Source organism: Bombus affinis, chromosome 8 (genome assembly GCF_024516045.1).
Source record: "Bombus affinis isolate iyBomAffi1 chromosome 8, iyBomAffi1.2, whole genome shotgun sequence".
NCBI classification, from domain to species: domain Eukaryota; kingdom Metazoa; phylum Arthropoda; class Insecta; order Hymenoptera; family Apidae; genus Bombus; species Bombus affinis.
This window is the reverse complement of record NC_066351.1, coordinates 13,249,504-13,263,386: the sequence shown is the minus strand read 5'-3', so window position 1 is coordinate 13,263,386 and position 13,883 is coordinate 13,249,504. Positions and strand designations below refer to the sequence as shown.

The following is a 13,883-nucleotide window of genomic DNA, read 5'->3' as shown; positions in this document are numbered from 1 at the left end:
TGGATACTGGCGTCTTTACCAGCGTATCAAAGAGCGACTTTGACGTACAGGAGAGTATCGTCGGAGTGGTATCGAACCTTTTAGAATGTGAAACGTCGTGTAAAATATCGTAGATCGAGAGAAGGTGTACAGCTTAAAGGCGCTGCGAACGAAAGAAAAAGATAGTGGAAGAATACGGTACGCGTCGGACAATGGAAAGTGTTATTCGGTCGGACTCGCGTCGCTTCGCTCTGGTATTCTCGTGCCATGCTCATCAACCATCCAACGTTTGATTACGTAACGATTTAAAAGATTAAACGCGCCTACACTGAACCGATTCTTTCCGAAAAATCTTACCGTTCAAATTGTTTAACTCCATCTTGGTTATCTCCGATCATCCAACGTCTAAATTCGCTCTACCGTTTCAGCAACGTTGAACGCTTTCCTTAATGATACCGAAAGAAAACAGACTCACCTGAAACAGAAAGATTAACAGGTTCGTTAAAGAACGGTAACTCGAGTTTAATGAAATTTCAAGCTATTTAGAATCTCATCGAAAGAACAATAAATATTCCAGGCCGAGCAGAGAATTCATCGCGAATGAATTGCGTAATGACTGGTCCGTGTTCTCGCTTGGCCTTCGTTATAAGGATCCCAAAGTTATTGGGTAAGGATAAAATTAATTAGCTTAATTAGCATCTTTGGGCGCGCCATAATTCTCTTTCATTAACGGAGCAAACTAGAATACCCGCACCCGGTATATATGTACGTATGTTTGCATGTACATATAATATATGTACAGGAATTACATCTTGCCGTTTCGCAACCAAGCAACCGGACGCCAGAAATGCGAGACATTTTTCTTCCGGAATAATTTTTACAAAGAGCTGAGCGTGCTCGCGCGCGCCAATGCCGCACGCCCACCGTTATGCTTGCCTTTTCCGCGTGCAGCTTCTGCGGTTTCTACCGGAGGTGCACGCGCTCTTCTCATCAGCTCGAAATGCGAGGTCTCAAAAACCGTGCCATCGGCTCTCTCCGTCTCTCTTTCTCTGTTCTCTGTCCTCCCCCCTTTTCCATATCTTTCTTTCTCTTTCACTGCGGCGAGTCGAGACCGGGAGAAAATCCACAGGAAAAATCGCGGGGGATATTCAAATTTCGACGGTTCTGCCGGCGTGTATCTCACGGTTTCCTACTCTGCCCTTCTATCTCTCGCTTTTCTCATACTCTTTTACGCTTCTTCTTCGGGCTCAATTTATGTTAGTGCCGGGGAAAATCCGAACGCCACACGACCGCAATCATTATGAAGATATTTTTCCGCGTGAAAGTCGAGTGAGAAAGCTCCTTTCGCCGGGCTTGAAAATGTGGCTCGATTTAATTATGTTAACTACAAAGGTGATTAATGATACCGGGAATTTTTTTTAATAGGATCAAGAATTTGTTCGTTAACATTTAATTAAAAGTCTGATTAACTGTCTCTCAAGTAAAAAATTTTAAATCCGATATAAAGCTCTCGTATTCTTATTCGAGAAGATCGATTATAATAAAGTTGGAATTAAACCGTCGCGGCGGCGTCGCCGGGCCGATCAGTCAACGTAAAAATTTTTTAATATTACTCGCAATGATAATAGTTACACTACGGTTATTTATACAGATTTTTATGATTCGGTTAAATATATATTATTTAAATTCGTGCGTATTTCATAAAAGGAAATTTGTTCCATCTATTATTCCCGCGCAATATTATAACGAATACTTTACTTTAGATATTTTATGTACTTTCCTCCTTTCTTTAAACTTTAAATATATTTTTTTGCTAATGAATAAACATCCGTAATTTAATAGTCACTCGTGTAATAGACAATCATAACGTATGTGATTGACAAACTTGTATCGCTATTCCAAAATAAGTGCAACAGAGTTTTCCAACTGTACCCAATTTCGATCAATCTTTTTCTCTGTGAATCATCGTCATGGTAGTTGAAATTTCGCCGGTTGGCCAGGAACGTCGATTTATATCGCCCCGATGAATAAGAAGAGATTTTTCCAGTATCTCCGGCAGCGAGTTTTTACGCTTGCTTTCGAGATTAAAAAGACCGATCGAATTGTCCGGTGAGCGTCCAGTTACTGTTTACGAGAAAGGGAAGAACTCACGATTTCAAAGCGTTGACAATATCTCTCTGGACGTTGACGCGGAGTCGCGAGGGCAAAAAGGGAGAACGGGGATGCGGGAAAAAATAAAAGAAAGTATGAAGTGGATAATATGCATATGCATGTAAAAAAGCGAGGAATAAGGAAATGAAAAAGAAACAAGAGGGATACAGGAACGAGAAAGTAGTGAAAAATGTTCCACGAGTGGCGTCGAGGGGAGCAGCATATTTGAATTATGAGATTTAAATGTGCCACGGACGTGGTTAGCGTCGCGCAAGGTGTAGCTTTTCCAGTGTGTGCGTGGCTGTGCGTGTTTCCATGCGTATTCGTCATGCCTCTCAATTTCGTAACATTCTCTGGTTACGCGGATTCAAGCGCGTATACGAGCGAAAAAGTGATTAAAGGCGAAGAACACAAGCGAACGGCGTTACCGGATAAAAGAATAACGCTTCGTTAGACCGAGTCGGATACTTCTTTCATGACTTCTGCCGGTTCATGGAACGAGCACGTCACGGAAACTATGATCTACAAGCGTTGTTGTTCAACGCACTCCAATCATCCGTCTTCCTGTTGCGCTACGATGAAACTTGAAATGGAATTGAATCTTTCGCTCTTCTCGTTCTTTCTATTTTCCTTTATTTTTGTTTTTCATCCCAGATATTCTTTCAAGATTCCCGAACGCATTAAAATTTTATGAACTTTAACAATTTGATGAATCGTAGCTCAAGTATCTTGCAACTTGGATACTAGAGTCGTCAGTTCTTTATCGCGGAAAATGAATGTCTTTCCAAGTGGCACGTTGAATTGTTCCATGTTGGATGCTTTCGTGAACCATAGTTTTATCCGTGCTCTTACACCAAAATACGATAGGACGCAACGATTTTTGGAAAGCTACGATAGTATAAGAGCAAAACGATGCAGATACGTGGGATAGGGTGGGGGAATTGGACGCGGTTGGAATACGAAAAGATTTGCAATCGTCGCAAAGAGTCTAGCTAAGAAGCCCCTTCTTCCCGTCGGTTCGTTCGTTGGTTCGTGCGAAATTTATACGCAGCCAGAGTAGAAAACCGCTATCTTTTAATTTATGCGCCGTCCTGGGAATTTAATATTCTCGAAGCGTCTGGGGCGCGTGCCGCCACCGACAGCCTTTTCTCGCAGTCGACCAGGCAAAAGGGAGCCGGAAAACCAACCGACCAACGAGAGAAGGAGAAGAAACGAGAGAGAGAGAGAGAACGGAAAACGGTGATGAAGGTGGATCGAAAGAAAAAAAAGAAGAAAGAAGAAGATCTGGAAGAGGGAAAAAGTCGGGGGAATCGAGGGCTGTAAGAGTCTCGAGGGCCCTGTTTTGCTGGGCCCAACCTTTGCATCACAAAAAGGGTTAACGACGCGAACGAGAGACTCGCGAATTAGGCATAGCAGTCTCTCTCCTCTCGTTTTCTTTTCTCCTTCTCGACCGTAGCGATTTCGTGAACCATGAAAGCACTGGCATCCCTTTGACGACCGGATCGTTTCGCGTCGCTGATGAAATTCCAGTCTTCCTCCGGGCTCGAACACGGGACACGGTACGTACTCTACGATTCTCAATATATATATATATATATATATTTTTCAGCACAAGGATCGCGACATCGAACAATTCGCAAAAACAAATTCTGCTTTTCAGTCGTCTGTTTTTAATGTCACTTTACGATTAAACAAGAGATTTTAGAAACGAAAGGAATTTGTTAGTTTCAAAGATGTACGTTTTTTGATAATAGTCGATAAGCTGACAAAATTTTAAGAAATTATTGAGATAAGCGATATTTTAATGTCATCGACATTTTTGTATTGTCACGTGTAATATTTTGAAATCTTAACGATGCATCCCTGTAGTCTTCGTATGTCGATATTGTTGTTTTATGGTGCTATAAATTTAGATATTTCGTACATCTTTGCGTATCACGTATACAGTTTTGCATCTTTATATTTTTCATAAATGCGTTAGCATCACCATTCCAATAACAACGAGTAATAATTCGTTATTCGGAGATAAAAAAAAAAAAAAAAGAAAAACGATTGAAACGGTTAAGGTATATCGAAACGCGGCGAATGTAGCGTTACAAGCGACGACTAATTAGGAGTATCGCTATCTTGCGAAGCGCAGCTGAGCACACCGCTGAAATGTTGCGTTGTTTCGCGCGAGGAGATCAAATATGCGCTTGGATTACTCCGGATTATATTCGTACATCGGTAACGCGGCCGATTGGTGCCCAGTAATTCGCCGGAAATAATAGGGCACACGTAACGCGTTCATCCGCGTCGCGAATAACATTATCCGCGTATAGGATAAAACAGGGAACACGGGTTTCTGTGCGCGTGGAATTTCCTGTTAAACGCCTTGCGATCATCCGATTAGCGAGTAAATTAACAATAATGTAACAGGAGGTGAAATTAGGTAATTATACAAAATCAAATATCGAAGGAAGCTTTAACGTACATCATACATATACGAAACAAGTGTATCCACGTTGTTATCGGACTAAAGAAAGCGTCGATTATTTCAACACGATACACTACGATACTTTTTTCACTCGTATTTTAAATCCGCGCATTAAATTTCTCAGCTAGCAGGAAATAGTTTCACAACGGGGCACAGCTAGAAAGCGTAAATCGCTTATTAGCCGGCGCTGCGTGTCGAAGGGAGATTGCTGAGCTAATTAACGACGATGCCAGCACTTTCGGGCACGTTTCTTTCGTTGCTGCTCGTTAGAAATACGCCATCATCGTGAGAGTTGCCGCGCGTAAAGTCACCGGATGAAAAGCGTCACCGCTCGCGAATTAATATCGCGAATTTGCCGGCTGGTTCTTCTCGCTTTTTGTACCACGCCAACCATGAAACCCGTGCTGGCATCCCTTTGACATTCTATCCAATTCGCTCGTAACGTCGTCGACGAGAACGAAACCTTCGAGCGTCATTTTGGACCGTATAATTGCCACCAAAGTAGAAGCGTAAGGGAAAGGCGACGAGACGGCGAGGCGGCGAGAAGAAAATTCCAAGGCGCTCGGTGACAAAGTCCAAGTCGAACCCCTGTTCGTTCTCGTTTCTCAGAGGTCGAACATTGATACCGACCCCTCTCGTTCTACGCAATCTCGCGTCTACTAGGCTGCATGTAACGTTTCACGAAGCGTGCATGTAAGCAAACTTTGAGAAACGATGAAACGACGTTTATTAGAAAATAGCCCGCCGTTTCCGCCGCTCAGGGAATGGCTACGATTAGATTCTTGCAAACGCTCGTCGCAGTTCGCACCGTGTTACACGTAACCGAGTTTCGAGTCGCTACGTAATGCGATAGCTGGCGCATTTACATGCGTCTCGGGCGTTTAAACGTAACGCGAATCGTGCACGGCTGGCTACCTCTGAGAGCTTTTAGCCACGTCGCTTGCTTCTCAAGCTGACGCGTAATGACGGTCAATTGGGGAATGCGATACGGAAATCCTTGTTATCGGCACGATAAAACGAGTTCATTCGTTACACGGGATGTTTGTGTAGAAAAAGAGGATGAGTTATTTGATTCTTGACAAACGAAGGCTGAGTCATTGTCATCGTGAGCGTTGGATACTCTATTTCGTAGCGACAAAAGCGCAGAGTCCACTGAAAAGGCTTCTTACTCCTATGCGATATTTAGACTGCTGATAATTGTCAAAAATTCACATTTCGGCGAATACAATTTAAGGAACGAAACTTAGGTAGAAAATTATTTTATCGAGTAAATATCAGGGAAAGAGGGTTATAGATATTTCATGTGCATTTTGCGCGTTTTTGCATCTTGTGATTTTCCATAAATTACAGAAGATCGGCGGTCTCGTTGCGATTAATCTATTTTTAAGATAAAATCGTTCGTATCGCTTGATCGAACAACGCGTAAATCTAAGTTACTTTAGAAAGCAACAAATACGAAATACGGTACAACGTTTTTACGATACAATCCTCGTCACGGGATCGTTATAAGATGTCTGTCTTATGATAATTCCTTAACGTTTGACATCTTATATCGAAGAACTTGCGAAATGAAAAGGAGAAGAAAATTAATCATGCGCGTGTATATATGTTAATTACGCGAAATTGGTTATTCAACGCGACAGAGGTCTGAAGCGAGGGTGTCTTTACGGCGGAACTTTCTTTCCCTCGGCGCTTAATGGGCCAAAGTTTCAGCGGTAGCGAGGACGAAGCACGATTTCAGACTTCTTAACCAGGCTGGAGTAACGTCCGCGGATAATAACCTAATTATTATTTTGGCATTAATATGGGAAACACTCGAGCTCGTGGATATGAAAGTTAGAAGAGTTTATAGTATGGTTTATATGTACCATGTAATTAGTATACTATATCGGACATTGATATCAAATACCTATAACTTGCTATTGTGCAACTAAAACCGGTATAACATTGAATGGACTAGTTAAGGCAAATGTCAACAAGACAAGGCAAAGTGAGTTGCTTAATTTACTAGTTGACTCAGCCAGCTATAATTGACCCAAGCTGAACTAGCACTGAGAGGCCATCAATTATACTCGTACGTAGATACTAGACTAATATCTCGCTCAACTTGTCCATTTAAACTATCATCGACTCATCTGGAAAACAATCGTGTCCCTCCGTACGATATTTTACGTAATACTTTTTGCACAATATCATACAAATTGGCTATCGTCCTTCCTCCAGACGAGTATGACTATACTCGATGTATACGAACCAGATGATCATCCATAATTTTCAAACGTCTGCAATCTAAATTTCATTGCCTCGATGACTTTTACGGCGTTCGAAGGATCCTGAGTTTGGCTACGTTATCTTTATAATCTTGAGATAAACTCGAGTGCCAACAACGCAACGACCCCTGGAACTTTAATGTAATTTCCTCTATTTATGATTCCTATCGTGATATGACTGTCGTCACTCGCAACTGTCCTTCGCCGTAAATGACACTTTTACGTATTTCGTTCGTTATCCATAAACTAATGCGATTATTATATGTTGATTTTGTTGTCGAAGCGCGTGACGAGTTGGAAAGACATCGTTAGATGACGCGACTCTCGACGGGCGAAAATTATTCCCCAAAGGGTTAGAGCAAACAGGCAGCACGGTACGTTCTCATTAAGGTGGACGTCGTTTATGAGGAGAGAAATGAGCTCTTCCATCGAAGAACACCGTTGGAGAACTGGAAAAGGAGATAGAATAATCGGAAGCGGTCCTCGCGGCTTCCTCGTTTTTCACCGCGACGTCAGTTACAAGGTTGTTCCACTCGACGGAGCAATTATCTTTCGCCAAAGTGATCCGTCGGCCTGATTCTAGTGTCGCGAACACCGCTCATGGAACGAATTTCAGTTAACTGAATTTTTCTTATCGCTTTTGCCCGCTGAATTTCCGTTGTATCCACTTACACCACTCTCACTGCCCCACCTGTTCCGCGAAATTGAGAAAGAATCGCGATGAACAATCGCGTTTTGCCATTTGTCGGATCTCGTAATCGAGGTAGAACCGTTCTATCGTTTTTTCTAGAAACACCGAATGACGTGAATGGACTGCAGGCAAATTGCAAATTTATTTAGGGGCACAAAGCCTTCTTGTTAACGCAGCTTGTTGGAATTAATCGTTAAATAACAATTCTGTGCCGCTATGCTGCCGAAAGCGCGCTAATAAACAGAAAATACGGAAAGCGTAACGTTAAATCATGGATTATAAAACGTTGAAAGTTCAAGTGGCTTTACGCGCGAGCGAATGTACAAAAATCTAACTGCATGGTGGTGAATGCGTACCTAACTATAACAACGTCCCTTGTTCGGCTGACACACGATAACCTGAGTCAATCTCACTATTCGTCCGTGAAACATCGCGATCGATAGAAATTCAGCAGGTGAAAAACATCTGCTTTAAATTCTCTCTTCTCTGTTACACCACTCCAACTGCATCTACGAATCGAAAAATATCCACGTTTCTCAAGGACTACTCTATGATACAATTCCTAAAGATCGAAATCGTAACTTCGACCGATTAACCAACTCGACTATTCGTCCAAAGAGTATCAAAGAGAACTTCTGGCAATTTAGCCCGAGTCAATCGGATCTGCTTGAAACAAATAAAGAGCAGAATCACCATACCGACGAATCAAAACCATGACTTCGTTTTAACCGGTCCAACTATTCGTCCGTAAAATATCACAATTTATAGGGAGAGATTCGTCAGGCCAAAAAGATCCTTTCCAGCCTCTCTTCTCTAATCTTGCTCAATTATCTCTTAAATAACGGACGATAAGTGTGACGAGGGGTGAGGCGAGGTTAAAGAAGAGGGACAGAGTTGCGACCTTAATGATTCTGATAGAGTGTGAAATTGAAAAAGGAGGACGGATCCGAACGAAACCATTAAATCGACCAAGTGGCCCGACCTTTCGACCCGCTACTGCCCGGAATCTTCCGGTTCGAGTAAATTGAAAGTATAAATTACAGATAAGGGATGCGGGGTCTGAGGGTGGCGCGGCATCACGGCCTCGGCAATGGCTCGGGAAGTCAGTCAGTTATGCCTCGAGCGTGATGCTCGTACCAAATCAAGCCAGCTCGAGTTAGGACTAGCCGGCCGTACATCCAGATATCTCTGCGGAACCTCTCCTTTCTGAACGTCTAGCCTGTGGACGTGAACGACCTGTATGGCAAGTATCTTTGCGAATCGCTTCAGTGTATGCCTGGCACGATGCTTTCGACGTAAGTGGAAATTTTTCAGGGGCTGAAGCTTGCCGCCATTTTCCGCAAGAAATGGCAACGTTGGGTTATTAGTCAACTTCGTGTCTTGGGGAACCGGTGGTCTTCGAACGGATCCCAACGATTAACTATTAAATTTGAATCAACATTTACGAGAAACAGTCTCGCTTTTTATCGTCAAATATACATCACTGTATTTGGTTATTTGATACAAGAGGCGATCGAGGCGAAATCACATTCGTCGTTTGTAATTTTATTGGAATTTTGATGTATAGTTAAGAGATAGAGACGTGGGGTCGACGAGTTTGAGAATATTTGGTCGTTCAATCGGTTCACTCTATTTTAGAGTTTCTCATAAATGAATAAATATGCTAATCAATTTATTTTATCTCTTACGTCTAAGAGTGTATTCGTTACTATTCATTGAAACATGTATTTTGACATATAGGTGTATATTCTAGTTTGATTATTTTGGCAAAATTTTATTTATTTTGCAGATATAAAAAGAACAATGTTTTCGAAAAAATCTGTTATAACGATCAATTTAAACTTCGACTAACAAAAGCAAAACTAAAGCTTCCGATGTAATTTACTTAATTTAGCATTTTGCGTTCGGAGAAAATCTCCTCAATTAGCCCGTATAATTTTACTTCGCTAATTGAAAAACGCGGCGATGCTGTGGTCACGGGTTAAAACAATTGCGTCGTACATTCTTCAGAGAATCTTTCACAGAAGACACGCTAATAGAATCGACAAATAAAGACCGGGCGTATTTGATTCGTCTTTATTCTATCTACAGAGCTACGCGACATCCGCAGAGTATCAATTTAAGCTCCATCATGCGACTACAAGGGAGAAATCTCGAAGCGAGACGCGGCACGCCGGTATTGTGCATTATCTGATCAGCCCGATCGGAATCAGCGATGGATCTTTCGCGGCGGAAGAAGTTCCGGGCGGTGCCGATAAAATATTCAGAGCGCGCCATCAGCCCCGGCCTGGAAAATTAGATTCGTCCGGAGTTGGAAAACCTCCATTACTATTACGTCGCTGGGGTAAAGTAATCCGAGAATGAGACTTGCGTAAGGCCAGAAAAGCGTTTATATTTTCAAGATTTCGTGCGACGCGACGCCATTGGAATTCCTGCCTGCGAGTTCTCCCCTTATATCACGGGCAAAACAATTTTTGCAAGAAAATAAACGTGACGCGAATGAATATTTGGATGGATCGAAAAGGCGTCTCTACCGCTACCTTCGTACAGGAATATTTCAATGTTCGTTATTCTTATTTCTCTTTCCCTTCCGTTCTTCCTTTTCTCCTACGTCTCTTTCCTTCCCCGATATCGTTTCAGTTTGTCGCAAAGTCTATCTCATCATTTGCGCTGGTTAGTCTGATATTTACGAAGATCCGCAACATCCAGAGATATTATGAGGAGAAAAACGTATCGTTGGTTTACGGCGGATGGAAGGGTGCGTGAATTTATGGGACGAGGGCAGCGTGGAAAGAAAGAGGGAATCCAGGTTGTTTGCCCATAAATACAAATAACAGGCACATTTGGAGACGTAATGGTTAGCTCGCGGTGGCAACCCTCTTCTTCGACTTCGAATCAAAGTCAAGAATCGTCGATAGATATACGAAATATTTTATTTATCGTTATGTTCTTGGTAAAATATAAACAGACTAAATAATCAAACGACAAAGGCAATTGTTCTAACAGAATTTCATGTCGAGTAATTGTACGCTTCATGTGCGCAATTGATACCAGAATACGTATATATATATATATATATATATATATCGTTTCTCGGTTCGTATATATATATTCCATCATCCTGTGATTTACAGGCGAATAGGAACACGCGAGCTTGTTAATGACAATAGAGCACAAGATGCGAGTACATTAACGTGGCAGCCAAGTTGACACTGAAACTCGGATCGAAGCACTCTGGTTCGGGTGTTTCGAACGGGGCCGATAAAGATCTCCAAAGCGACGGGGTTCAAAGAGTTTCCGGGGCCACGTTATTATGCCTGCGCCGGCCGGTGTTCAATTAATTGGAACCGAAAATGAAGTCCCTCGGGAGCTGTCTAATTAATCGAGTCGATACAAAGCGCATGATGACGCAAGGAACACTTAATTGAACCGATCCTGTGATCGAGTTGTCTTCTCTGTTTTTTATAACGAGTGTGTCCATCGCGATAGAAACGACAAATCGTGCTTTTAAATTCATCAAAGAAGGAAAAAAGAAGAAGATAAGATCGTTAACTTATGGAATTTAGTAGAAGTTTTAATAGAATAGTAATAACAGTTAGTAATAATACTCGACGTTGTCGTAGATAGACTGCGCACGTTTGCATATTTCCGTGAATGTAATATTTATATATTTTTGATTAGTATACTGGTTCTGCTAATTTTTAGACCTTAAAATTTCCCATAAATGCATAAACATCCGTGGTTTGATTACAACTGGATTTGATCGAAATATTCCAAGTATACTTACGTTATTTCATCTCATAAGGTTAAATTTTCATATTCCCTACGACACCTCTAGTTTTAGAATTCAAAGCAAATTTACACAAGACACTAAATTACTCCATTATTTAATAACGCGTCATACTTCACCCGCATCTCACGAAATCTCGCGCAAATCTCAATTAATTACAGAGCATCATGCCATTCGTTTTCACACGCAGCCGCCACCCCATCGGCGCGTCGGCGATGTCTCGAGGGGAACTATTCCGAAATTTGGCTCGCGACATATTTTCGTAATTCATCGGCCGTAATTTACGATAGTCGGCCCGCCGTCTTGCTAGACTTCGCGTGTCTCGTCCCCCGGGACTATATTCGTCTAATAAACATTATGGAGAACGCTCTGGATGATACACGGCCGCAGTTAAATTACTTTAATCCCTTACAGCGGAGTGTGAGAGGCAAAAACGTGACGCGAGCGGACGAATTTCGCGCCAACGAACTCGTGATCGCGGCCTAGCGGCAAGATAAAAGGCTATTACCGAGATGAAACATTTTTCGTATACGGCCGCTTTCCGCCTGATTACCAGGCCTTTGATTAATCCGGCAGCTACGTTCCTGCTGAAACTTTAATTTGCCGAATCACGACGTCGGATCGGTAAACTCGCGTTATGGTACACGGGGACGGCTCCTTATCCAGCTCGATGTAAAGCAGAAACTGCGCCAATAGATAATAAAGTTATACCGCAGGATAATAGGATTTAATGAGCGAATAAGGGATCGTTATGCTCATCTCGATTATCTTGGTTAACATAAAGTATTTAGGTGGACGAGCACGCCGTACCATTAAGTTTCTATCGTCGGCACGTTGATTTCATTAACTCTCAGAAGCACAACGGAGACGAAGAGAAATCGTTACGTATGGTCCGTTGAAGGTAATTTAAAGGGAACCGTAAACACGAGTTCCGCCATTTCCAAGTAGCGCGGGTATTTGTTAGAACGTTCGTGAAGGATGTTCGATGAAAAGGCGTGGGAAAAGGAGGTCTGGCGCCGCATCCCCGAAATTTCGAATGTTTCGTGGAAAGCAGCAATTCCCAGCGGGCGAACGTTCGCCCGTTAACTAAACTTATCGCGCTTTATTTATCGCGCAGGCGTTTAGCCGGCATTTAATTAGCTCGGCAAATGCATCACTTTCGTTTCGCGGCAGCAAAGTTCGCGCGAGCATATTTGGAAAACAAGGAAACTAACTTTCCCCGGGCCCAGCTGCTCTCTCGCTCGTCGATTCTCCCCTTCGCCAGGTGAGCCTCGGCGATTCGAAGCGTTCGCTACCCGATACAATCGCGGCCCACCATAAATCTAGATTAAAGTCGACTAGATTTTAATTAAACTTACTTCGTTAAGGGGAAAAGTATTTTTCTTCTCGCTTAATCTTGTATATCTAACACTCGACCTCCGGCCTGAGTGAAATTTCTCGTTTCATAAACGGCTAGACGACGACGCAAGGTCGTACGCCGTTTCGCAAAATTCCTTCGCGTACCGCCATCGACCAAGGTTAAACTACCGGCCAGACAACGAAGCTCCAAGTTTCCAGAGTACAAAACGGTCCATTCTCGCCACGCCCTATCGGTTAGGCATTAAGCACCGTCAACGTCGAGAACGACAGGACGCCAACGAAAACGATCGAGGCGACGAATTAATAAATTGCAAAAGTACGGGACGACAGAAAGGGCGAGGACCTCCGTTCTTTCAGCCATCCACCAAGGCCACCGAGGGAAAAGGAATTATCGCGGTACGCGGTCGCTCCGCGAGGCTTAAATGAATCGAATAAGTTTCGAGGGCTATTAAAGTTGAAATTTGATTTACTACCTACCGTCGATTACCGGCCTGACTGCTGCCTGCTTGCCTGCCTGCCGGCTTGGATAAGTGAATCGACGAACTTTGACTTTGCACTTGAGAATTTCCCCTTCCTCGAGACTCGCGCAGACACGAGTACGCTTACCGAAGCAATCGACAGAGACGCGTACACAGCTACACATAGCAATATACGCAGCAATAAACATATAGAAACACGATGGTAACCGAGAGGAACGAACGAACAAACGCCAAGATCTCGTGAATAATTCGATACAACGCGTTTATACATTTCGTTAAGAAACTGGAGCTGGCGCGAAGAAGGGTAGGAAATGCAAGGCTGAGCGAACTCACTCGAACGTAACTACCTACAACTCGTAATACGTCGTCCGTGTGTGTGTGTGTGTATTTGGTTATCTGTGTTGGCAATGTTTGCGCGATCTTTCGCCGAATATTTCTTATACACACAGAGAGAAACTCGGCTGTCGTTCTAAACTCGATCAACGTTAATTCGATCGACCAATCACGACCAGATGCAAAGAATAGCGACTGCTACGTAAACGTGGATCTTCGAAACGCGTTTCACATCTTCGATTTAACGAAAAACGATACAGTGAATTTTTGAACGTTCGCGATTAGTAAAGCGATCGGGTTTGCCTTACGGAGCGTTAGAAAACACGTTCCACCTGTAAAGAGCGAAAGTAGAAAT

General features: G+C 42.8%; 1 protein-coding gene across 10 annotated transcripts in view; it reads right to left on the bottom strand.

The window, feature by feature from the left end:
• The window catches only part of LOC126919251 (lachesin-like), a 281,367-nt gene that overhangs the window by 126,106 nt on the left and 141,378 nt on the right, over window positions 1-13,883 (bottom strand). The window contains exon 1 of one of the 10 annotated variants that reach the window (XM_050728197.1): window positions 337-373. The exons of the other annotated variants lie outside the window; for them this stretch is intronic. Within the exon in view, the coding sequence (XP_050584154.1) occupies window positions 337-358 (22 nt within the window). The 5' untranslated portion in view covers window positions 359-373. Of the gene's footprint in view, window positions 1-336; window positions 374-13,883 lie in introns of those variants that run through there. 10 annotated transcript variants of the gene reach the window in all.